This window comes from Mandrillus leucophaeus, unplaced genomic scaffold (genome assembly GCF_000951045.1).
Source record: "Mandrillus leucophaeus isolate KB7577 unplaced genomic scaffold, Mleu.le_1.0 Scaffold204, whole genome shotgun sequence".
Classification (NCBI taxonomy): Eukaryota; Metazoa; Chordata; class Mammalia; order Primates; family Cercopithecidae; genus Mandrillus; species Mandrillus leucophaeus.
In genome coordinates this window covers 2,638,098-2,658,591 of record NW_012102077.1, presented here as the reverse complement: position 1 = coordinate 2,658,591, position 20,494 = coordinate 2,638,098, and the positions used below count along the sequence as shown (strand labels likewise).

Here is a 20,494-nt window from a genome sequence, read left to right as displayed (position 1 = left end):
AAGAACCGACTGCCACACTGGCCCAGGTGTGGACATTGTTTACCCACGTATTCACCAGACACCTAGTCCCCTCCATTTCCCCTTGCACTTAGTCATCCACTTCGTCTCCACAATTTCCCCTTCCAAACAAACACTAAGAACAGTGCAAACAGCACAGCCTCTCACATGTGCAAGGAGGTTCACGGCACCTCTGTGATGAAATGCTTATATTGTTTCCATTTTTATGTTGTTTTGTTTTGCTTTTTATAGCAAACGTGGATTTCTAACATTAAAATTAACTAGTTCATCTTGAAGGAAAGACACTGGCTTCCTTGTGCCTCCCAGAATACTTGGAAGGCCCAGCCAACAACTATCTGTGGTCAGGTCGTTGAAGATGTGACCATTCTGCGGCTGCTGAATGGGACTGGTGTAAATCACCTGTCCCCTCACCCCCAACTCCCATCCCCTAACCCCCACCCCAAGGCTTTCTCAGACTCCAACTCAAGCTCAGCATAGTGCACCCAAGACACCCAGAGGCACTCCAGCCTCAACTCCCAGCTCCGCCTCTAATGAGCAGTGTGGCTATCACCTCGCCTCCTCGGGACTCGGTTTCCTCATCTGTGAAACGAGGGCTAGTTCAGTCTGTGACTCCTAATGCGTGGGTATGTGACATAATCTACTGTGAAGTGAAGGAGACTGGTGGAGCCACGGTAGAAGAAATAGAAATGAGGAAATTAACTAACCAGGGTTTTCCCACTTTCGTTCCCTGACGAGAACAAATAATCATTGCTGATACGGATTCAAATGCTGAGGACTTTCCCATACTATATCAAGGGCAGCAAACCTCCAGTTATTCAAGATCCAACAAAGGAATAGCTCAGCTAACACAGCACCTTTCTTAAAAGAGAGAAATGATAAGAAGCAAGCCCACACCTGCGATTTATTCTGAACACCAGTTGCTAAAGGATCAGAGAATCTGTTGTTTTCCATAATACCATAGATTTGACCTGATTCTCACACCTTCACACTGTTCTACAATACAACTGTCTTTTGGATAACTCTGATACCTAAACAAAATAAAAAATTTTAAACGCCTAAGATACAGCCTAAATCATAAAAATAGTAGGCCAGGCACAGTGGTTCAAAATGTAATCCCAACACTTTGGGAGGTGAATGTGGGTGGATTGCTTGAGCTCAGGAGTTCGAGACCAGCTTGGGTAACATGCCAAAACTCCATCTCTACACAAATATAAAAATTAGCCAGGTGTGGTGGCCCACACCTATAGTCCAACCTACCTGGGAGGCTGAGGTGGGAGGATCACTTGAGCTGGAGAGTTTGAGGCTGCAGTGGGCCAAGATCGCACCACTGCACTACAGCCTGGGTGATAGAAGGAGACCCTGCCTCAAAAATGAAAAACATTAGGTCGGTGCAAAAGTTATTGTGTTTTTTTATGGCCTAAATAAATAAATAAATGCGGTTTTTGCCATAAAAACCACAACTACTTTTGCACTTACCTAATAAAATAAAAAATAAATAAAAGTATTGTGGTATGGACAGTGTAACTATAACATTAACAATACAGCTTGAATTCTAATTCTTTTAAAACAGCCAGCTCTGTGGTCGAGCTTTGTTTTCTTATTCAAACTTTATCTTATTCATCTACCAGCAAAAGAGCTGTTTTTGAGGATGAAACAAATTACCAGAGATGACAGCAATTTGGCAAGTTTTGTAAATATATACTATTCTTCAGAAATTTGAAGTTACTGTACACACAGATTTAGTACACATAGAAAATTCCACTCCTATGCCAAATCTATGCCCCTGTATGCTTTCCACTTATTTATTCACTATTTTAAAATAATGGTACCCAAGTCGTTGTTTCCATTAAACCAGCAATTAAATAAAAGCCTTTTGGGCGATGAGGAGCATCTGTTTGGAAGGGGGAGGTGCCACGCTTGCTGTTTCTCTAAGCTCCCTGGGAAGGGAAAGACAACTCAGAAAACCTACAAACTGTAGCTCCTTCCTGTGCCCGCGTAACCCCCGAGTCCAGGAGCGGGCAGGGGCGCCGCTTGGTTGAGCCCAGTGGGCACCCGGTCTGGGTCTGGGCCAGCCCCGCCGCAGCAGCCCCTGGGAGGCGGCGCTGCACGGGCCTCCGCGCGCGCCCTGACCCCACTTGGGGGCGCCCCTGGGTGCCGGCGCGCGGGGAACGCGCTGCCGGGGTGCTGGGCCGGCTGCCACTGTTTCCCGGGACTTCCCTCTTGGAAGATCTCCAGGCGCAGGTCCAGGACGTGCTCCTGCTAGGAGTCTAGAAACTCCAGTCCAGCCCGGACCCTCCCGGGGCCTGCACTCCCGGCGGGTAGAAGCACGCGCCGCGTGTACCCGCCGGATCCCAGAACTTCCCCGAAAGTCCTCAGCTCCGGCAGACCCTCTCCCTCGAAGTTCCCCCCGCCACCCCTTGCAAGCCCCCAGACCCCGGGGACAGCCGCTCACCTAGCCAGCAGCTCCAGTCACCGGACACCGGACACCGGATACCCGCCGCAGCCACTCTAGCCGCCCAACACCGCACCTGAGCCCGCCCCGGGCGGCGCGAAGGGGTGGAGGCGGGGGTGAGGCTTCCGCCCGCCCCCTCTGGCCCCTGCGCCTCCCATGCACCCCTGCAACCCCCGAGGAAATTCCCTTCCCCCTACTCCCACCCCATGCACACTCTCGCCAAAGCCTCTCCCCAACCCCAGCACCTACCAGTGCTGGGCGCCCCTGGGCAGGGTGGCCCGATCACCCGCCACATCCACTTGGCCGCCAGAAGCCGTCGTGGAAGGGAGGGAGGGAAAGGCAGAAGCGTCCCAAGCGGCGCAGGCGGGCTGAGCAAATACTCTGACCGGGACGCCAAACAGCTCCTGCAGCCGGCCCGCCCGCGCCGCCCCGCCGCGCCCACATGCCGGGGTGACTGGCGGGGCGCGATCGCGGCCCCACCCGGGCGCCTGGAGGCTCTCCAGGGACAGTCGTCGGCCAGGCTGCGTGGCCTGCGCATCTCGGGCCGCCTGGTCTGCGCGCTGTCCCCGAGCTGCGGTAGTCCGGGGTAGCCTTGCTCCTCTCCTCTCTTAGTTCGTGGGACTGGGATCTGCAGTCTATGATCTCTTGGGGATTGCAGGACTTAGATTAAATCAGCAGGTCTGGGCCTTTCCATGTTTCAGAGCTCGGGGTTCCATGCGAGGTGGAGGGTAGGAGGGTGCGCGGGCCCCACTTGTTCACTCGGCTTGGGTGCCGCAGGCCAAGGCGACTCTAGAGCTTTTTTTTCTTTCTTTCTTTTGTTGACATTAAGTAAATGATCAAACTCTTTGGCACTTGTCGGTACAGGTGTGGCTTTGTAGGACAAGATGAAGGACGGAAAAGGCTGAGAAGGAGACCGCAGTCAACACAGACCAGGAGAAAATGAAAGAAAACTGGGGAAAAAGTTAAGATGCTGAAAGGAGTCTTGTGGATTGCAACAAGAACAGGTTGGGTTGGGGCCTGAAGACATCAGGGAGGAGCTGGCAGTCCACAGTTAGAGGAAATCTTGGAGGAAAATTCAGCAGAAGCAGAGTGGAAAGGCATTTCCACTGGAGGGCATTTTCCATCCTAGAGGAGTATGTGGAAGAAAACCGCCTACTTTGGTGAACCCCAGATTTTATGTGTTGGGAGAGATGTAATAAACAGCAAACACCAGTAGTCCTCTCCACAGACTACTTGACCTCTTCAGGAGCCTGACCTGCTGGGTTCAAACATAAAACGTCATTCCCCGCCTTTACAAACGGCAGAAGCTATGCAGTCACATCAAGCCTCGGGGCAGGCGGCATTGTCAGGAAACAAGACCCAGCTATTTAGGAACCATTCCAGGGATCCCATCAGGGAGGAATTTCTGGTCTAAGGCTTAGTTCCTACTGCAGTTTAAATGATAGCCTATGGGGTGCTTTAGGCTGGAGTGGGATTGGCCCCTGGAAAGCTACTATGGCGAGGTCAAAATGAATCCTAGCCCTGCATGGATGGATCGGTTAACTATACAGGGTGGTTTATCTGGAAAAATCCCACAGGACACTGTGACAGCCAGTTACCTTTCTCATACCCAGTCTCTCTCCAGGTCCTGACAAGTCCTTCCTTATAATAGCTCTGTCACTGTGCTACTAACCTCTGTACCTCAATTTCTTCTCTGGATAGAGTGTCTGCCTCCGTAAGTTGTTAAGAGGGTTAAATGAGATACCGCATGCAAAGGGATTAGAACAGCTCTTGGCATGTGGTGAGTGTTCAAACACATTTGCTCAGATCAGTTCATATCACATTAAGGTACTATAATTCCAGGTTCCTGCCATCTCACCCTAGGCTATGGGTTCTGCCCACCATGCCACCTACATTCCAAGTCATTCCTAGGGATCCCGTCTTCCTGTTATTCACACCCTTGCATAGCTCCCCGCCACTTTGTAAAGGTTGGTTTGCTTGACCAATAGAACCCGGCAGAAGTGATGATGGTATGCCACTTAGGAGATGAGGTAAGGAAACATCTTGGAGCTTCTATCTTGAAAGAATGTTAACAGCCCAAAGGAACACACACTGTACACAAATAGCACAATCAGCTCAGAACCCAGACTCTTCCCTTTTCTCTCTGCCCCTTTCCATCCTTCTTGTCTCATGCCTCTTTCCTGTATTTGGCATGATCTCTTCTTCTCTTATTTCTATAGTTTCTTCTCCATCCTCTTCACTTGGTCTACCCTCGCCTCTACCACATTCTCTTTTTGTTCCCTTTCTCCTGACTCCTGGAATTTCCTTTTAATTGGCATGGTCTGGAAGAGAAAAGGTCGATGTTTTTCCCTTAATTTCAAAAGTAGACAATACGAATTTGTGTGTGTGTGTGTGCGCGTGTGTGTGTGTGTGATGGAGTTTCACTCTTTTTGCCCAGGCTTGGAGTGCAGTGGTGTGATCTTGGCTCACTGCAACCTCCGCCTCCTGGGTTCAAGTGATTCTCCTGCCTCAGCCTCCTGAGTAGCTAGGATTATAGGTGCCTGCCACCACTCCTGGCTATTTTTTTTTTTTTTTTTCAGTAGAGACAAGGTTTCACCATGTTGGCCAGGCTCATCTCGAACTCCTTACCTCAAGTGATCTGCCCACCTTGGCCCCCGCAAAATGCTGGGTTACATGCATGAGCCACTGCACCCGGCCAAGAATGTTTTATAATCCTCTAAAAAGAATCGGGTGGCCTATTACTTGTGGGACCCTCAGTTGCTTTTTCCCCCTCTTTGGGCCAGTACTCGCAGAAGAAAACATTTCCCCCCTCCGTAATCTAGGATGTGTGTCATAGGGAGGAATGTGAGGAGGACTACTGACAGGGGCTGACTACTCACTACTCACAGACATGGAACATGGTGGCACCAACACATGTGTTCAGGAATGCCCTGGTGCAGCGTTCACTGCCAGAACTCAAAGAGAAAAGCTAAATATCTATTTATCAGTTACTAATATTTTTAATTTGTCATTTATTCGTAGTAATGAATACCATGAAACAAATAGCCTACATTTTAATGGATGTGTTCCTTGGCCTTAGTTTTAGAATGTTGCTTAGGAGCCCTGCTGCCCAGGACTGTCAAGGAAAATGGCATAGCATGGCACTTGTACAACTATGGGTGGGCAGAGGACAAGCGGGATATCACTATGTGTAAGGTGCCCCCTGGAGTTGTGTAGCACTGCCAGCCCTATTGTTGCCAGAAAGACAGGATAATCCACTTTGCACTTTTTCTAAGTTAAAGATTAATCTTTAAGTTCTACAGACAATGAAAATTACCTTCATATGTTTTCTTTATAAAATAAAATATTTTTCCTGTCATATTTTATGATCAGCATCAGAAACCTCAACCACTTTTTAACTGTTAAAGCAGTTATTTACTTGTTCCACAATGAATGTAATGTACATATGAAAGAAAAATACAAAAACATTTAAACTCTACTAAAAACTGATCAAATCTCAAAATAAATCTCAATCAGTTCATCAATCATTAAAAATATATTGAGGGTCTGCTATGTTTTCAGCTCTCTGTGAGCAGTTAGATTTGATTCTGAACTATTTTCATTTGTGTATGGTTCTGTATGGGCCTTTATTTCTTCATCTTCATAAACACCAAAATAAATTATTGGTCTTTACATTCATCTTTGAATCAATTACATTACTGTAATTTTTAATGTTTTTCTAAGAGTTACCTTTATGGAGTTCTTTAAAATCCACACTCTGAGTTGCTAATTAGACATTTCTGGTTTCATATGTATATATATATATTTATTTTAGACGGAGTCTCGCTCTGTCACCAGGTTGGAGTGCGGTGGCACGATCTCGGCTCACGGCAACCTCCGCCTACCGGATTCGAGTAATTCTCCTGCCTCAGTCTCTCAAGTAGCTGGAACTACAGGCGCGCGCCACCACACCTGGCTAATTTTTTAGTATTTTTAGTAGAGACGGGGTTTCTCCATGTTGTTCAGGCTGGTCTTGATCTCCTGACCTCGTGATCCGCCCACCTCAGCCTCCCAAAGTGCAGGGACTACAGGTGTAAGTCACCATGCCCAGCAGTTTCTTACATTTCTGTAATACAGTGACAAGCAGCCCGTGGCTCAGAGAACTGCTGACTTAAAACTTACAGCTGAAATTGGACAGTCACTATCCAAATGATATGGGACATCTGCAGTGGCCTATGGTAACCAGTGCTTTTTGACGGGTCAAAGCTCCGAGAAAGGAGCAGAAGCAAACTTTTTCTAATATTCTGGTGTTCCTTGGATCTTCCCAGGCAGTTTTCAAAAGGTCTACTAGACTCATAAAATCAAATTTCATCTCTTTCTTGGACCAGATTCAGAAATGGGTTTCCATTTCCTAGCTTCTCTCTTATATGAAATCTTTGCAAAAAGTTCACAAATCCCTTTTAGTTTTATAAGGAATTTTCCGCAAATGAGTACAGCAATTCTCAAGTACATATTAAAATAATCCAGGGAGATTTTCTTTGTAACATTTGCCTCTTTGTCTGCTCCTCCAAGGAGTTATTTGATTGGGATGGGATGGAGCGCAGATATCAGCATTTTTCAAAGCATCCAAGGGGATACTAATGTGGGGCCAAGGTTGAGAGCCACTAAAATATACGGAAATAAAGTTATTTGGCTATGAGAAATGTTGAAAAAGTAGTAATAGCACTTCCTGGACTTGACTGAAACATACATAAGGCTAGATAGTCATCTTCTTGGTTCTGGTCTTTGAGTGAGTTCCTGAAGTTAGTCTGAGATGGACTTTCCACCAAACCCAGCCTGTCATTTAATAGGATTGGAATGAAGTGAGATGCATAAGATGACAGTGTCTGGCTTATTACTGGAGGCCCAACATATGTAAGTTTTGCTTCTTTCCTTCCTTTCACTTCTTCCTGGTTTTGAAACCCCCAGCATTCCCTCTGGCCCTTTAGTTGAGGAAGGCATTTCCTTCTTTGGTACCAAAGTCTCGCCCACTCCCACATATACCCCATGCGTGGCTCCAAGTGTCCTCCAGATTTCTCTAACTGAAAGCTGAAGTTCATTCTGCCCTTGGGTAAAGTAAGACACTTTGTCTCTTCCCCTAATTGTATGTTTGAATAAGAGCCGGCTTATGGCCTCTTTAATAAGTGCCATTGTTTAAGTTTGAAAGAGTTGGTTTTGACTGGTGTGTTGATATTTTAAGGATAATTAAATGTGTACAACCCCCAGTATAGTTTCTAGTGGAAGGGCATGGCCCATAGGTGACTGATCATTCTATACAAATAGAGAAATATGAAAGAGAGTAGCTCCCTGAACCCTTTGGAGAGAGGGTTCTAGATTCTTAGAAATTATATAGCCACATTCACCAATTTAAACATCACAGAACTAGTCAGTGGCATACAGAATCAAAATAAAGGCTTTCTGATGCATAATCTTTACATAGTTACTACACTGCATTCAGTTAACTAGCTCATTTACCTTACTGAATTCGGCAATGAAAGTGAAGCAAGGCACCATCAGATCTCTCTCCTAACAGACAGCACCTATGTCTCCTGATGGAGAGCAGATGGGAGCTACCTCCAAGGCTGCACTGGTTCGTGGCCGGCTGGTGTACAGGACTAACCTCCAGTTTCTATTCTCAGTCCTGGGCTCAGAGTTGAAGACCTGCAAGTCACACATAAGCTTTTGAGCCTAAACAAAGCAACTCCTCTTCTTTTTTTATTTTTTTATTTTTTTATTTTTTATTTTTAAGATAGGGTTTTACTCTATTGCCCAGGCTAGAGTGCAGTGGCTTGATAACTGCTCACTGTAGCCTCAACTTCCCAGGCTCAAGGGTTCCTCCCAAGTAGGTAGGACCACAGGCATGTGCCACCATACCTGGCTAATCTTTTATTTTTTGTACAGATGGGGTTTTGCCATGTTGGCCAGCCTAGTCTTGAACTCCTGGCCTCAAGCGATCCTCCCACCTCAGCCTCCCAGAGCACTGGATTACTGGTGTGAGCCACCGCGCCCAGTGTGTGACTCATCTTAAGTACAATAAGAAGGTATTGATGGAATAATCAAACAAACTCCAAGTGGTTTTTTTTAGATCAAATTCTGACCAGAGAGGAAACATAAAGAAAAAAGGAAGAAGAAAATGAGAAGAGACAGAGGAATCAATACCAGTAGGATAAAAAGAATGGAGGACATATTAAAAAAGAAATGTGTAATATAGTTGATTTTATAAGTGAGCTTCACTTTGGTACGTTCCTGTGGAGTCTCAAATCCACACTTCTTTTTAATGGAGAAATGGTTCACACAACAGAGAAAGGAAGAATGCCTCTGGGCTTCAGAAATTATCTTGAGAGTCTTCAGTGAAAGAATTCCTGCCCAATACTGAACTTAAAAGCATGAATTTCATTGTTAGTTTTGCTATGTAGCAAGCAGCGTTTTCAAATTGTTGGAATAAACAGTCTCATTAAACGCCCAGGAACAAAAGACTCCAATCTTGCTTTTTTTTTTTTTTTAAGTCAATATCTCCTACTTAGATTCCAAGGAAGAAACATGTCACTAAAGATTTAGATGACACTTAATGCTCCGATACTGTTTCTGGTCCTCTGAGTGAGCTATAAATGATAATGACACCATAAATCTGTGCAGATTAACTTTGCAAAGAACTTTCAGGCTATTACTTCCTTCTGTCCTCATAATACGTTTGGTGAGGTGGGCCCTTGTGATCGTCAGTTGACACACAAGGACACTTGGGTACAGGGACTATCAGTGACTTGCCTAGGTTTACATAGTAACTTGGGCAGCGAGGGAACCAAGGTTGGGACTCACGACCTCTGACGTGCAGTCCAAGGCTCTTTCTGCTACACCATGCTGTCCCCAGCACACCCTCATTTCCCCAGTTACACTGCGTGTATCAGGAAGGCTGGAACTTAACCTCATTATCTTTCTGTTCCCAGAGCCTAGCTCGGTGCTTGGTATACAGTAAGTACTTAATATATGTTTGTTGAACAAATGAACACATCTAAATTTGGGTTAGCCCGGAGAGAGCCAGAGCCTTTCTGATTAACTTGAGTAAGCTCATTTTTGGAAATTAAGCCTAAGTGGCTTTGTAACTTAATAGCTATCAATATGTTCTATAGAATACCTTAACTTCAGGCATGGTTCCTGTAGCTTAAGTGTTCTGAGATGAGATGCTATTCTGTATGAAAGGAGGAGGTGATTTCATGGAGATCAGGTTATTATCCTGTCACAGAATCATATGCTTTTATTTTATTTTTATTTTTCTTTTTTTTGTGACTGAGTCTCACTCTGTTGCCCAGGCTGATGTGCAGTGGCACAATCTTGGCTCACTGCATCTTTTGCCTCCTGGGTTCAAACAATTCTAATGCCTCAGCCTCCCAAGTAGCTGGGACTACAGGTGTGTGCCACCATACCCAGCTACTTTTTGTATTTTTAGTAGAGACAGGGTTTCACTATATTGGCCAGGCTGGTCTCAAACTCCTGACCCCAGGTGATCCGCCTGCCTTGGCCTCCCAAAGTGCTGGGATTACACACGTGAGCCACCGTGGCCAGCCTGAGCCACCATGTCCTACCTATTTTTATTTTCTCTTGAAGTTTCATTATTGTTCAAGTTATCATTCATTACATACAGTGATATATATATCTTTTATACCTAAAATGTGAGTGATACTGATTTGAGTAACCATTGTGTTGAAATATAGCATTTCTAGAACTCTGACGCAGTGATTAGTGTTTACATGATTCATCTTACAATTTTAGTGATATACCATCTTGAATTATTATTCGGTCATTTCATTATTCTTGATTCCCCAACTAGATTGTAAGTTATTTTAGACCAAGACTGGTGTATTTACTTTATTTATTGTATATTCCCCTCATGCCTAATGAAGGACTGACTGCACAAAGATGAATTTCTGAGTGTCTAAATCAAAGAATGTAGAATTCTCTTGATGCTTTAGAGTAGTTTGAAAATGTTTGTAAGAATTTTCTTTTCAGTTTATATTGATCCAACTTAGCAAATACTATAGTTAGAATGAAATGTTTTATTAAATTCTTCATAGTCTTTCATAAGAGTAATATATATACATACACATATATATGTATATGTGTGTGTGTGTGTGTATATATATATAGAGAGAGAGAGAGTTTTGTTTTGTTTTGCTTTGTTTGAGACAGAGTCTCACTCCCGTTTCCCCGCTGGAGTGTAGTGGCACAACCTGGGCTCACTGCAGTCTCAACTTCCCAAGCTCAGGTGATCCTCCCACCTCAGCCTCCCAAGTAGCTGGGACCACAGGCATGTACCAATAGGCCCAGCTACTTTTCGTACTTTTTGTAGAGATGGGGTTTCACCGTGTTGCCCAAGCTGCTCTGGAACTCTTGAGGCTCAATGGATCTGCCTGCTTTGGCCTCCCAAAGTGCTGAGATTACAGGCATGAGCCACCGTGCCCGGCCAATAGTTACATATTTTTATAATAACACTTTTTTTTTTCCTAGGGCAAACAATATTGGCAGAATTGAGGGTGCTACTTCTAGGATGTTTGAGTTAAAAAGTCACATGTGGCTCTCCTTTTCCTTCCCTTCCTGCATTTCTTCTCTTCTAGCTTTTCATATCTTCCTACTCACATGATATGCTTGGAACACACAGGGGTGTGGTTTCCATGGATAACGTGAAAGGAAAATGAATGAGTGCTTCTACTTGTTTATCAAACATGCGGTAAGCCTCTGTCAGTGCTGGGGGGAAAAAGAAAGGAAATAGTCCCTGATGGCAGCGAGCATAATATCTAAAAAGGTAAAATGTCATGAATGAAAATAATTATAATGCTTTAAACAAAGGAGTAGAAAGTATAAGTGCCACAAAGGCCACAGAGACAAAGTTGTCGGCATTCAGAAGAACGGAGATTACATCAACATGGAGGGATCGGTAGTGTTTTCATGGAGGATGTGGTATTTCAGATGGGTCTTCAAGGAGGAATCTGACAGAGACAAGCAGAAATGAGACAAAAAGGCATTCCAGGCAGAGATATTCTAAGAGCAAAGTCTTGGAGCTAAGAAAGGCAGCCTTATATGGAGAACTGTGATTCTAGGGTGATAAAGAGGAGTTTGGAATGATAGGACCAGTGGAATTCTTTGAGATTAGACTGAAGGGAGCCAGGAATGCAGGACCAAAATTACACACTTTTCTCATTGACTGTCGGTGAGCTTTTAGAGAGGAGTACTGTATCTTAGGAAGATTAATCTGGCAGTATCTGAACAAGGAGAGACTGAAGGCAAGGTGAACAAGTTCAAAACAAGGGCTTAAATTCCAGTGACCATAATAAAAAGGAGGAAGAAAATTGATTAATTTAGGTATTTGTCCCCACCCAAATTTTACGTTGAATTGTAATTCCCAATACTGGAGGTGGGGGCTGGTTTGGATCATGGGAGTGGATCCCTCATGACTTCGTGCTATCTTCATGATAGTGAGTGAATTCTTGCATGATCTGGTCATTTAAAAGTGCGTGGCACCTCCCCCATCATCCCACTCTCTTCCTCCTGCTTTCACTGCCATGTGACGTGCCTGTGGTCCTACTTCACCTCCACCATGAGTAAAAGGCTCCCTGAGGCCTCCCCAGAAGCCAAGCGATGTTGGCACCATGCTTCCTGCAAAGCCTGCAGAACGCTGAGTCAATTAAACTTCTTTTTGTTAAAAATTGCCCAGTCTCAGGTATTTCTTTGTAGCCATGCAAGAGCGGTCTAATACAAGGATACAAAATAGATCGATAAATAGAACTGCAATGCTTCCATACTAGTGAGGAATGGTGAGCGAGGGCCAGTGCTAGGAAGACCACAGAACCAGTTTCAGCTCCCATGCTTTAGGTTAATATGGTGGAGAACTCTACTACAATACCAAAGAGCCGCTGCATTATCTTGTCATTTGGGCTTATGGGAATCATTGAAGGCAAAACACAAGTGAGCTGGCCTGTGACCAACTGCAATTATGTCTCCTTCTTTTGCCTGAATTTCTAATTTCTTTGTTGGCTGATGAAACCATCTCCCTCCAGAACATTAGGGGCCTCTTACAAAGCTACTCGATTCTGTATCAACGCTATTGCTAAATTTTTTATGTAATCCTATGACCGCTGTTTTCCAACTCAGCCATCTCGCTTACTCAAGCGCAGAATAGCCTCAGGGGTCCTAGAAAATCCCAAGGTCAATTGAGTCAAACATCACAGAGGCTGGCATGGGGAGAGACCAGTGGAGGAAAATGGAGCCCCAATTAGAAGGCCATTTTATGTATCTGCTTGTGCTCACCTTCTTTGAGTCTATGACTGAAACCTCCACTTCAACTCTCCAAACACAGAATGTTCTGGAAGGAAATATAATCTGTGCACCAAAAGTTGTCCTGACATTATATTTTATGGCCTCTTCGTCTTATAAATGGTAAACTTAAATGGTTATCATAAAATTTATTTTAAATTCCCCTTCTTCACATACCTCCTTATGGGAATGGGAGAAATTCATGGGGCAGAGTCACAGAGTCACAGAGACAGTTGGGGTTGTGCATGAGGCTGAACACATACAATTTTAAGGCTCTAGGATCTAGGGAACTTTTAATTAGAACTTTTTAGTAGTCTGCCTGATCTTTCCAACTTGGACAAGTCATCGTTTGCTGCATTACAAACACTCAAAACATAGTGGCTTTAAATGGTAACACTGCACTATTTCTCATGAGTCTGTGGGTCATCTGAGTGGTTATTCTGCTGGTCTTGCCTGGGCTCAGTCCCGTAGCTCCGCTAGAAGTTGAGACAGGCTGGAATTATTGGGCCATTCCCTGCAAGTGGTCTTTCATTCTCAAAGAGTCCAGACTGGCTTCTTCATATTTTCACATTGTAGTGGCAGCATTTCAAGAGGACAAACCCCAAAGCAACACATGTACCAACGTCCTCTTGACTGAGGCAAGCCATGTGGCCAAGTCTAGAGTCAGTTAGGAGAGGACCATATAATGACATAGATGCTGAAAGGTGTGATTTATTGAGGCCTGTTGGTGCAACAGTCTGCCACACAGTCTAATATAGAATTCCCCAGCATTTGAACAACATGCCCTGGGATGCTCAATTTTTATAAGAATTTATTCTCCTGTGTCCTGGGATGATTTTTTTCTGCAGATGTGGAGTGTCTAGACAACTCATTAATTAGACAAACTATTGTGGGGCTTTCTGCAGGGATCTGCCTATTCTTCTCCTCCCTTCCCTCCCTCCCTCCCTCCCTCTCTCTTCCCTTTCCTTCCTTCTTTCCTTCCTTTTATTCCTCCTTTCCTTCCTTTTATTCCTCCTTTCCTTCCTCTCTTCCTTCCTTCTTTCCTTCCTCCCTTCCTTCCTCTCTTCCTTTCTACCTCCTACCCTCTCTCCCTTCCTTCCTTCTTTCCTTCCTCATTCCCTTCCTCTCTTCCTTCCTTCCTTTGTTTTTTCCTTCCTTCTTTCCTTACTCCCTCCTTTCCTCTTTCTTTCTCCCTCCCACCCTTCCTTCCTTCCTTCCTTCATCATTCCCTTCCTCTCTTCCTTCCTCCCTCACTTCCTTCCCTTCTTCCTTTTTTCTTTCCTTTTTTCCTTACTCCCTTTCTTCCTCTCTTCCTTTCTCCCCCCTCCACCCTTCCTTCCTTCCTTCCTTCCTTCCTTCCTTTTTTCTTCCTGTTGTTTTTTTTTTTATGGAATCATTTGAATATTTGAGCCAAGTTATTAGGTTTAATCCCTCAAATGCTTTATTTGACAAATATACAAAATGAGGACCAAGAAAGCCATGACTTGCCGGGCTAATTTAGGGGACATTAGTGACTAGAATTCAGGTCTTTAAAGCATCACTCTAGTGAACTTTGCACAAGTAAATTACCTCCCTCTTAACATCCTGTGCATACCTGATCTCCAGTTATCTTTGTTTATGTTAAATTATACATCTGAGGACTTCTTATCTAATGTTTCTAATTAGTTTTCCATGTTTCTAATTATTTTATTTGGCATTTCCTCTACTTCTCAAAACTGAGAATGATCCTTTGTTAGTTCATAATTTTGAAATAATTTCATTTTTATCACTTCTAACATTAAATTAACTAGTGGAGACACTAAAGGGAAATGGCCTCAAACCTGATTTTGTAGCACTGAACCAGCTGTGTTCCCAAAACTATGTACCTTCCTGTTTATTATTAACTTTTATTTACCTTGTTTTAACTGCTATTCTGACTGCAAGACTGTGGTCTAATACTTGATAATTTAGGGGTTTTTTTTTTCCAGGAAAAAAAGTTATCAGTTTGCATCAACCAAACCTCAACTTGAAACTGTAAGTAAATTCAAAGTAGCATTTTTTATTGATTTTATTTTTCATCAAGCCTAAAGGTATAATTCAACCAACAATGGAATGCCATATAGGAGCTAGACTTTTAAGTTCTTCTTTCTGCTGTGTCTTTTCTATGAGTCAGAATTTCCCAGTACATAAGACATTATGTGGGAATAGGTTAGCCATCTTTGGTAACCACATCAACACCCTTAGCTTGTGCTACCAAATTTAAAGCAGGAAGTAACCTGGGCATTAGGACAGCAGGTCCCCGAATAAGTCATATATTTATATACATATATATGCATGTACATATGGTTCAGGTTGAAAACAAAACAAAACAAAAAACCCTACTTATTACCTACCTCCTGAGTGCTAATACTAGTTCCATGAGGGGCCTGTCACCCACAGTTTGCTTTGAGTTTCATCATGATCAACATCATCATTGATATAGTTTGAATATTTGTCCCCTCCAATCCCATGCTGAAATTTACCCAGTGTCGGAGGTGGGGCCTGGTGGCAGGTGTTTGGGTCATGGAGGTGATCCCACATGGCTTGGTGCTGTCTTCACAATCCTGGGTTCTAAAGAGATCTGGTTGTTTGAAAATGTGTGGTACCTCCCACCGCCAACATCTCTCTCTTCCTACTGATCTCATCATGTGACATGCAAATTTCTGCTTCACTTTCCGCCATGTGTAAAAGCTCCCTTAGGCCTCCCCAGAAGCCAAGCAGAAGAAGTTTTTGCCATGCTTCCTGTCTGGCCTGCAGACAGAACTGTGAGCCAATTAAATCTCTTTTCTGCCCAGTCTCAGGTATTTCTTTGTAGCAATGCAAGAATGGCCTAAGGCAATCATCATACCTATTATTAGCCACAGAATTCTCCTTGTCATCAATAACAACATTTTTGTTCAGGCACAAGTACATTTGAAGGGAATGAAGAGAAGAAAGGGGGCTACACTCAGAGTGATGTCAGGGTGTTTCCTTGGCTCGCCTGAGTCAATTTCAACTCATAAGAAATAAAGGTTAGCTATTTTACCATGTTCTCCTTACATCTGATTATCTTTGGAAAATTGTGCTTCATTTTGAGTGCCACATTTTAAGATGACATTGATCATAGTGACTTCTTATGAGACCTGGTTGGTTGAAAGTGTGTGGCAGCTCCCTCTGCCAACACCTCTGTCTTGCTACTGCTCCCACCATGTGACGTGCAAGCTTCTGCTTCGCCTCCTGCCGTAAGTAAAAGCTCAAGAAAAAACAATCAAGTGTCAATTTTTTTTTCCAGAGAAGAATGAATGAGTGAAGTGGGGGATAGTTAAAGGAACTAAGGGTGTCTAGCATGGACGAAATAAGTCTTGTGGGTATGTGGGGACATCTCCAAGTATCTTAAGGAGTCTCATGTGGATGTGACTTAGTTCCTTTTTGCTCTACAAATTCCTTGGACAAAGTTAGGACATTGGAGATTTGAGACCAGTTATTGCTCACCAAGCCTGTCTTCTCACTTTGAGGCGGTCATTATCTAGCAAATGAAGGACAAATGAGGACCACACTTCCATCTTCACCCTCTCCTGGCCCTGCACTGAGTTTTACCATCCTTAGCTATTAGTGTGCCTTCTTTCTAGATCTTTTCACCCTCTATGAACCACTGCTGCTTCTAGTCTATCACTACTGAACTATTGTACTAAAGCTCATTCTGTGATGCATTTGAGACCAGCAGACTTTGTCATTCATTTCCTTCACCCACTGCCACCTGCCCGGCTCCCAAGCACTGTCCCTCACTCATAAACTTTGCCATCTGATACTAAATCTTCTTCTCCCCAACTCCTACCATCATCCTAAGAAATTTCACCATCCATGTTGATGGACAACTAATCCTACATCTTAGCTTGGAGGTTCCTGAGTTTATTTAATGCCAGAGACATTCTTTACCCCCTTGAATCTCTTCAAGACCAGGATCTTCTCTACCTCTAAAATGTAATATTTGAAGATTGCAACTTCTGGAGACAGTCTCTTATGCTCTCAGTTTTCTCATGAACTCACTCATACTACACTTGCTCTTCTAATGCAAATGAATTTTTAATCCCTTGATTCTTCCCATTTTGTTGGCTTATCAGCTCACTTCCGGCCTTTCCTTTTTTTCTCCCCAGAATAGACCTCCCTGATTGATTTCTTACTGTCATTTTCACTTCCCTTCCCCCGCTACCTAATTATTCTAGGAAAAGAAAATCAAGCAATCCATGAAGATAAAGTCTACCGCAGATGCATGGGTCTAACTTCAACTTGACCTTCAGTACCAGACCCTTGGGTTTCCCATTAATTCTTCAGTTATCTCTAGGTCAGTTTCCTCTCCCAGTGATTTCATCAGTGACTCCAACCCATTATCATTTTCTTTATGCCCTTTCCCTCTCAATTTCAGCAGATGACTTTGCCTCCCTTCTTGAGAAAATTGATGCCTTTACACATGGTTGCTGTATCAGTCAGCATTCTTCATAATGAACAACAGAACCCAGTCTGCTGGTCGAATGCCACAGTTGTTAAAGGAATCTTCAGGAAAGCCAGAAAACCAGCTTGGGAGCTACCCAGCCCCAACCATGCCAAGAGGGCTATTGTGGTGAGCACCACTGCCAGGATCCAAACCTTCGCTAGAACCATGCATTGCTGATGCTTAGAACTGGAAACCAGAAGTTCTGTCCCTATTGTGTCCGAACAGAATATGGAGTTTCCATGCACCTACCTCCTCACATTGCTCCCTTCCAAGTCAGCATCTCATGCAGAAGCATCTGACTGATGGAAGTGAGCTCACATGCCTGCACTTTAGTGGCAAATGATGCCAGGAGAATGAGTTCTGGTTTCTACCTTGGGGAATCAGGATTCATAGTGTGGAAAACTCTTCAAATATAGGAGGAGTGTTCAAAAGATGTTTCAGAGCTACAAACATGATAAACATCCCCCATAATCTCTTAGCTGCTCATTCTTCGGCCAAAAACTTTATCTCCTGCATACCCATTCCTGCCTCCTTTCTTCTCATCGCAATGCCTTCTACTTTGAAGTTCATCCTCTTAATTTCTATGCTTAACTTCATCCCTTTTGGCTTTTGTGTCCTCTATCCTCTCACTACTGTATTCTGAATCTTTCCCCATTTTGACATTTCTTAGTTTATGAATATATTCAAGCTTCTCCTATCCTAGAAATCCCTCACTGGACTTCCTTGGTACACTCTCATTTGCTTCTCAAGTGAACTTCTTAAAACAATAGATTGAACTAACACTGTCCATGTCTTCATCTATAATTCACCACCAACCCATTGTTATCAGATTCTGACCCATGATTCAGTGTCCCAAACCTGTTCTACACTGAAACTGCTCTTACTCTGGCAAACAAATGACCGTCAGCTTGTCACATCTAATGAGCATGGATTAATTCCTCTAACTCACAGCGCCTATCTGCTTGTTTTGACCCTGAAGATGATGCCTGTTTCTTGAAACTTACTTCTCCTTTAGCTCCTGTGAGTGCCCACTCTCCTGGTCTTCTGAACTTTTCTAATCAATCCTTAATGCTTCTTCCTGGAATGCTCATCTGCCTCTTTACCTTTAAATACTGGAGTTCCTAAGAGTACTACCCTCCCTCCTGACTCCTCTGATTGTAATGACTCTACGGACTCTGCTTGGGTGACTTCATCTGCACACATTTTTAAAATCCACATGTCAATGCCTCCTAAGTCTTTACCTTTAGTCCAGATCTCTTCCATGAAATTGTGACTTGGATAATGAATACCTGATCATATGTCCACACAAGCATCCCATATGAGTGTCAACTCAACACAGCACAAACAGAATTCATATTTTCTCTTTCACTCTAATCTCTTTTAGTTGGTTAATACTAACCAGCCCCTTAAGCTGTTCTTGACTTCCCCTCCCCTTCACTACCTGCCATCTCATATCAATTCTGACTGGGTGATGTGAATTCTAATGGCCAAATATTTCTTGAACTCTTCCCAGCCTCCTCAGCTTTGCTGTCATTGGACCAAGGTCTCATTATCTATTGCTGAATTTCTAACTTGTATGGTCTCCCAACTGGTCTCCCTTTTTTCATCTTATCCTCTCCAAATCCATCTTCTACAGAGCCACAAAAGAATATGCTTTAAAAAAATGTTAAGCCAACTGTGTTTACAGCACCTCAAAACCCATCGCTGAGAGAGTAAAGTCAAAGTTCCATAGCCCCAAGGCAAGCTCTTGTCTCTCTCTCGAGCTTCATCCTTTAATCTGTCTCTCACTTTTGGCTTCAAAACACTAAATAATGTATCCAGTTTCTTGCACCTCCATGTTATTTTTGGCTTCTCTGTCTTTGTACATACTGTTTTGCCTTGAATCCTCTTTCCTTTTTCCTTTCTACACCGCCACCCTCACTCCACAAAGCAAAAACAAAACACGAGCTAACTCCTTCTCATCCTTTAATACTCAGCTCAGTCATCAGCTCCTCCACAAAGCCTTTCCTGACCTCTTTTCTCCTCCCTGTAGAGATATGCCCCTTTTGAGAGCTCCCATAGTACCTATTACGTACTCTTCAAAGTACTTACTCAATATTGTATAACATCAAGATATAATAGGCCTGTATGCCCTATTAGACTGTAAATGTCTTTTTTAATGGAGTGATTTTATTATATTATTTTAAAAATTGACACATCATAGATTTACATATTTTCCAGGTATCTGTGATAATTCAGTAAATTCATATGTAATTTATAAATATCAAATCAGTGTAATTAGATTATTCATCACCTTAAGTATTTGTCTTTTCTTTATATTAGAAACACTTGAATTAAGACTAAATTTCTTATGAGCAAATTTTGTTTCATTCCTTGTTGTAACCCCAGAACTCGGTAAAGTACTTGGCATCCAGTGGACACTTTATGCATGACTGACAAATCAATAAAATGATAGATTAGCTTTACAAACCCTGGAGTCTAATTTTGGTACCTAGATGCTAATCCTCTCAGGGTCCCTTGTATGAAAAATGGCTCTGTCATTTAATAACGTTGTATATATTTAAGACTCACAAGGCCACCAAAACACATTTCTAATAGCACTTTAAAAGGTGTTTACACAGTTGTATCATCAGTATCAGAAGCCAAGCACAGTAAAGACTACCCTTTGTCTAAAATTAAGAAGCAGCCCTAATACTGACCCATGAGCCCCACTGGATGGATGATCAGAGCATGTCCAAGGTTGGAAGGCAAAATGAGAAGAAAGACTATACCAATAGAAAGTCAGATATCCAGCGCGTTTGCAATCTTTGGGCTGAAATTAGAACTAGTGAGAGTTTAAAAGATCACTTACTAAACTACAAGATAAATGAATCATTAGGAAGGGAGAGCGGAATAAATAGTACAGTGAAGTAAACAGATTTTCTTTAGACACCCAAAAAAGAAAGAAGCTCTTATTGCATGCAATGAAAATGGCACAACATTTAAAGTCTTGTAAGTTCCCGGAACTGACACGCTCAGTCCTTAAATGGTCTAACCCTTAGTTAAGGGGCCATTTTGAAATCCACTTGTAGGCAATTGCTAAGCAGAGCTGAAGGCCACTATGTAAGTTGCCGGGATGCCAATATACCAAGTAGGATTCACAGGGACCCACGTGTTCCTTCCTTCTGTGAAGTGAAAATGGAACAGTGAAGACCACTTTATCAGCTGCTAAA

The 20,494-nt window shown here is 43.3% G+C and overlaps 1 protein-coding gene across 3 annotated transcripts in view; it reads right to left on the bottom strand.

Moving 5' to 3' along the window:
- SH2D4A (SH2 domain containing 4A) overlaps nt 1–3,101 on the bottom strand; it is an 87,479-nt gene extending 84,378 nt beyond the window's left edge. The window contains exon 1 of one of the 3 annotated variants that reach the window (XM_011979617.1): nt 2,720–3,101. Coding sequence is in view for 1 of the 3 variants with exons in the window: in XM_011979619.1 (XP_011835009.1) it covers nt 2,720–2,765 (46 nt within the window). In the remaining 2 variants the exon portion in view is untranslated. Of the gene's footprint in view, nt 1–2,470; nt 2,568–2,719 lie in introns of those variants that run through there. The other 2 variants (XM_011979619.1, XM_011979618.1) reach the window with 2 other exon arrangements.
- Between the last annotated feature and the right edge of the window lie 17,393 nt (nt 3,102–20,494).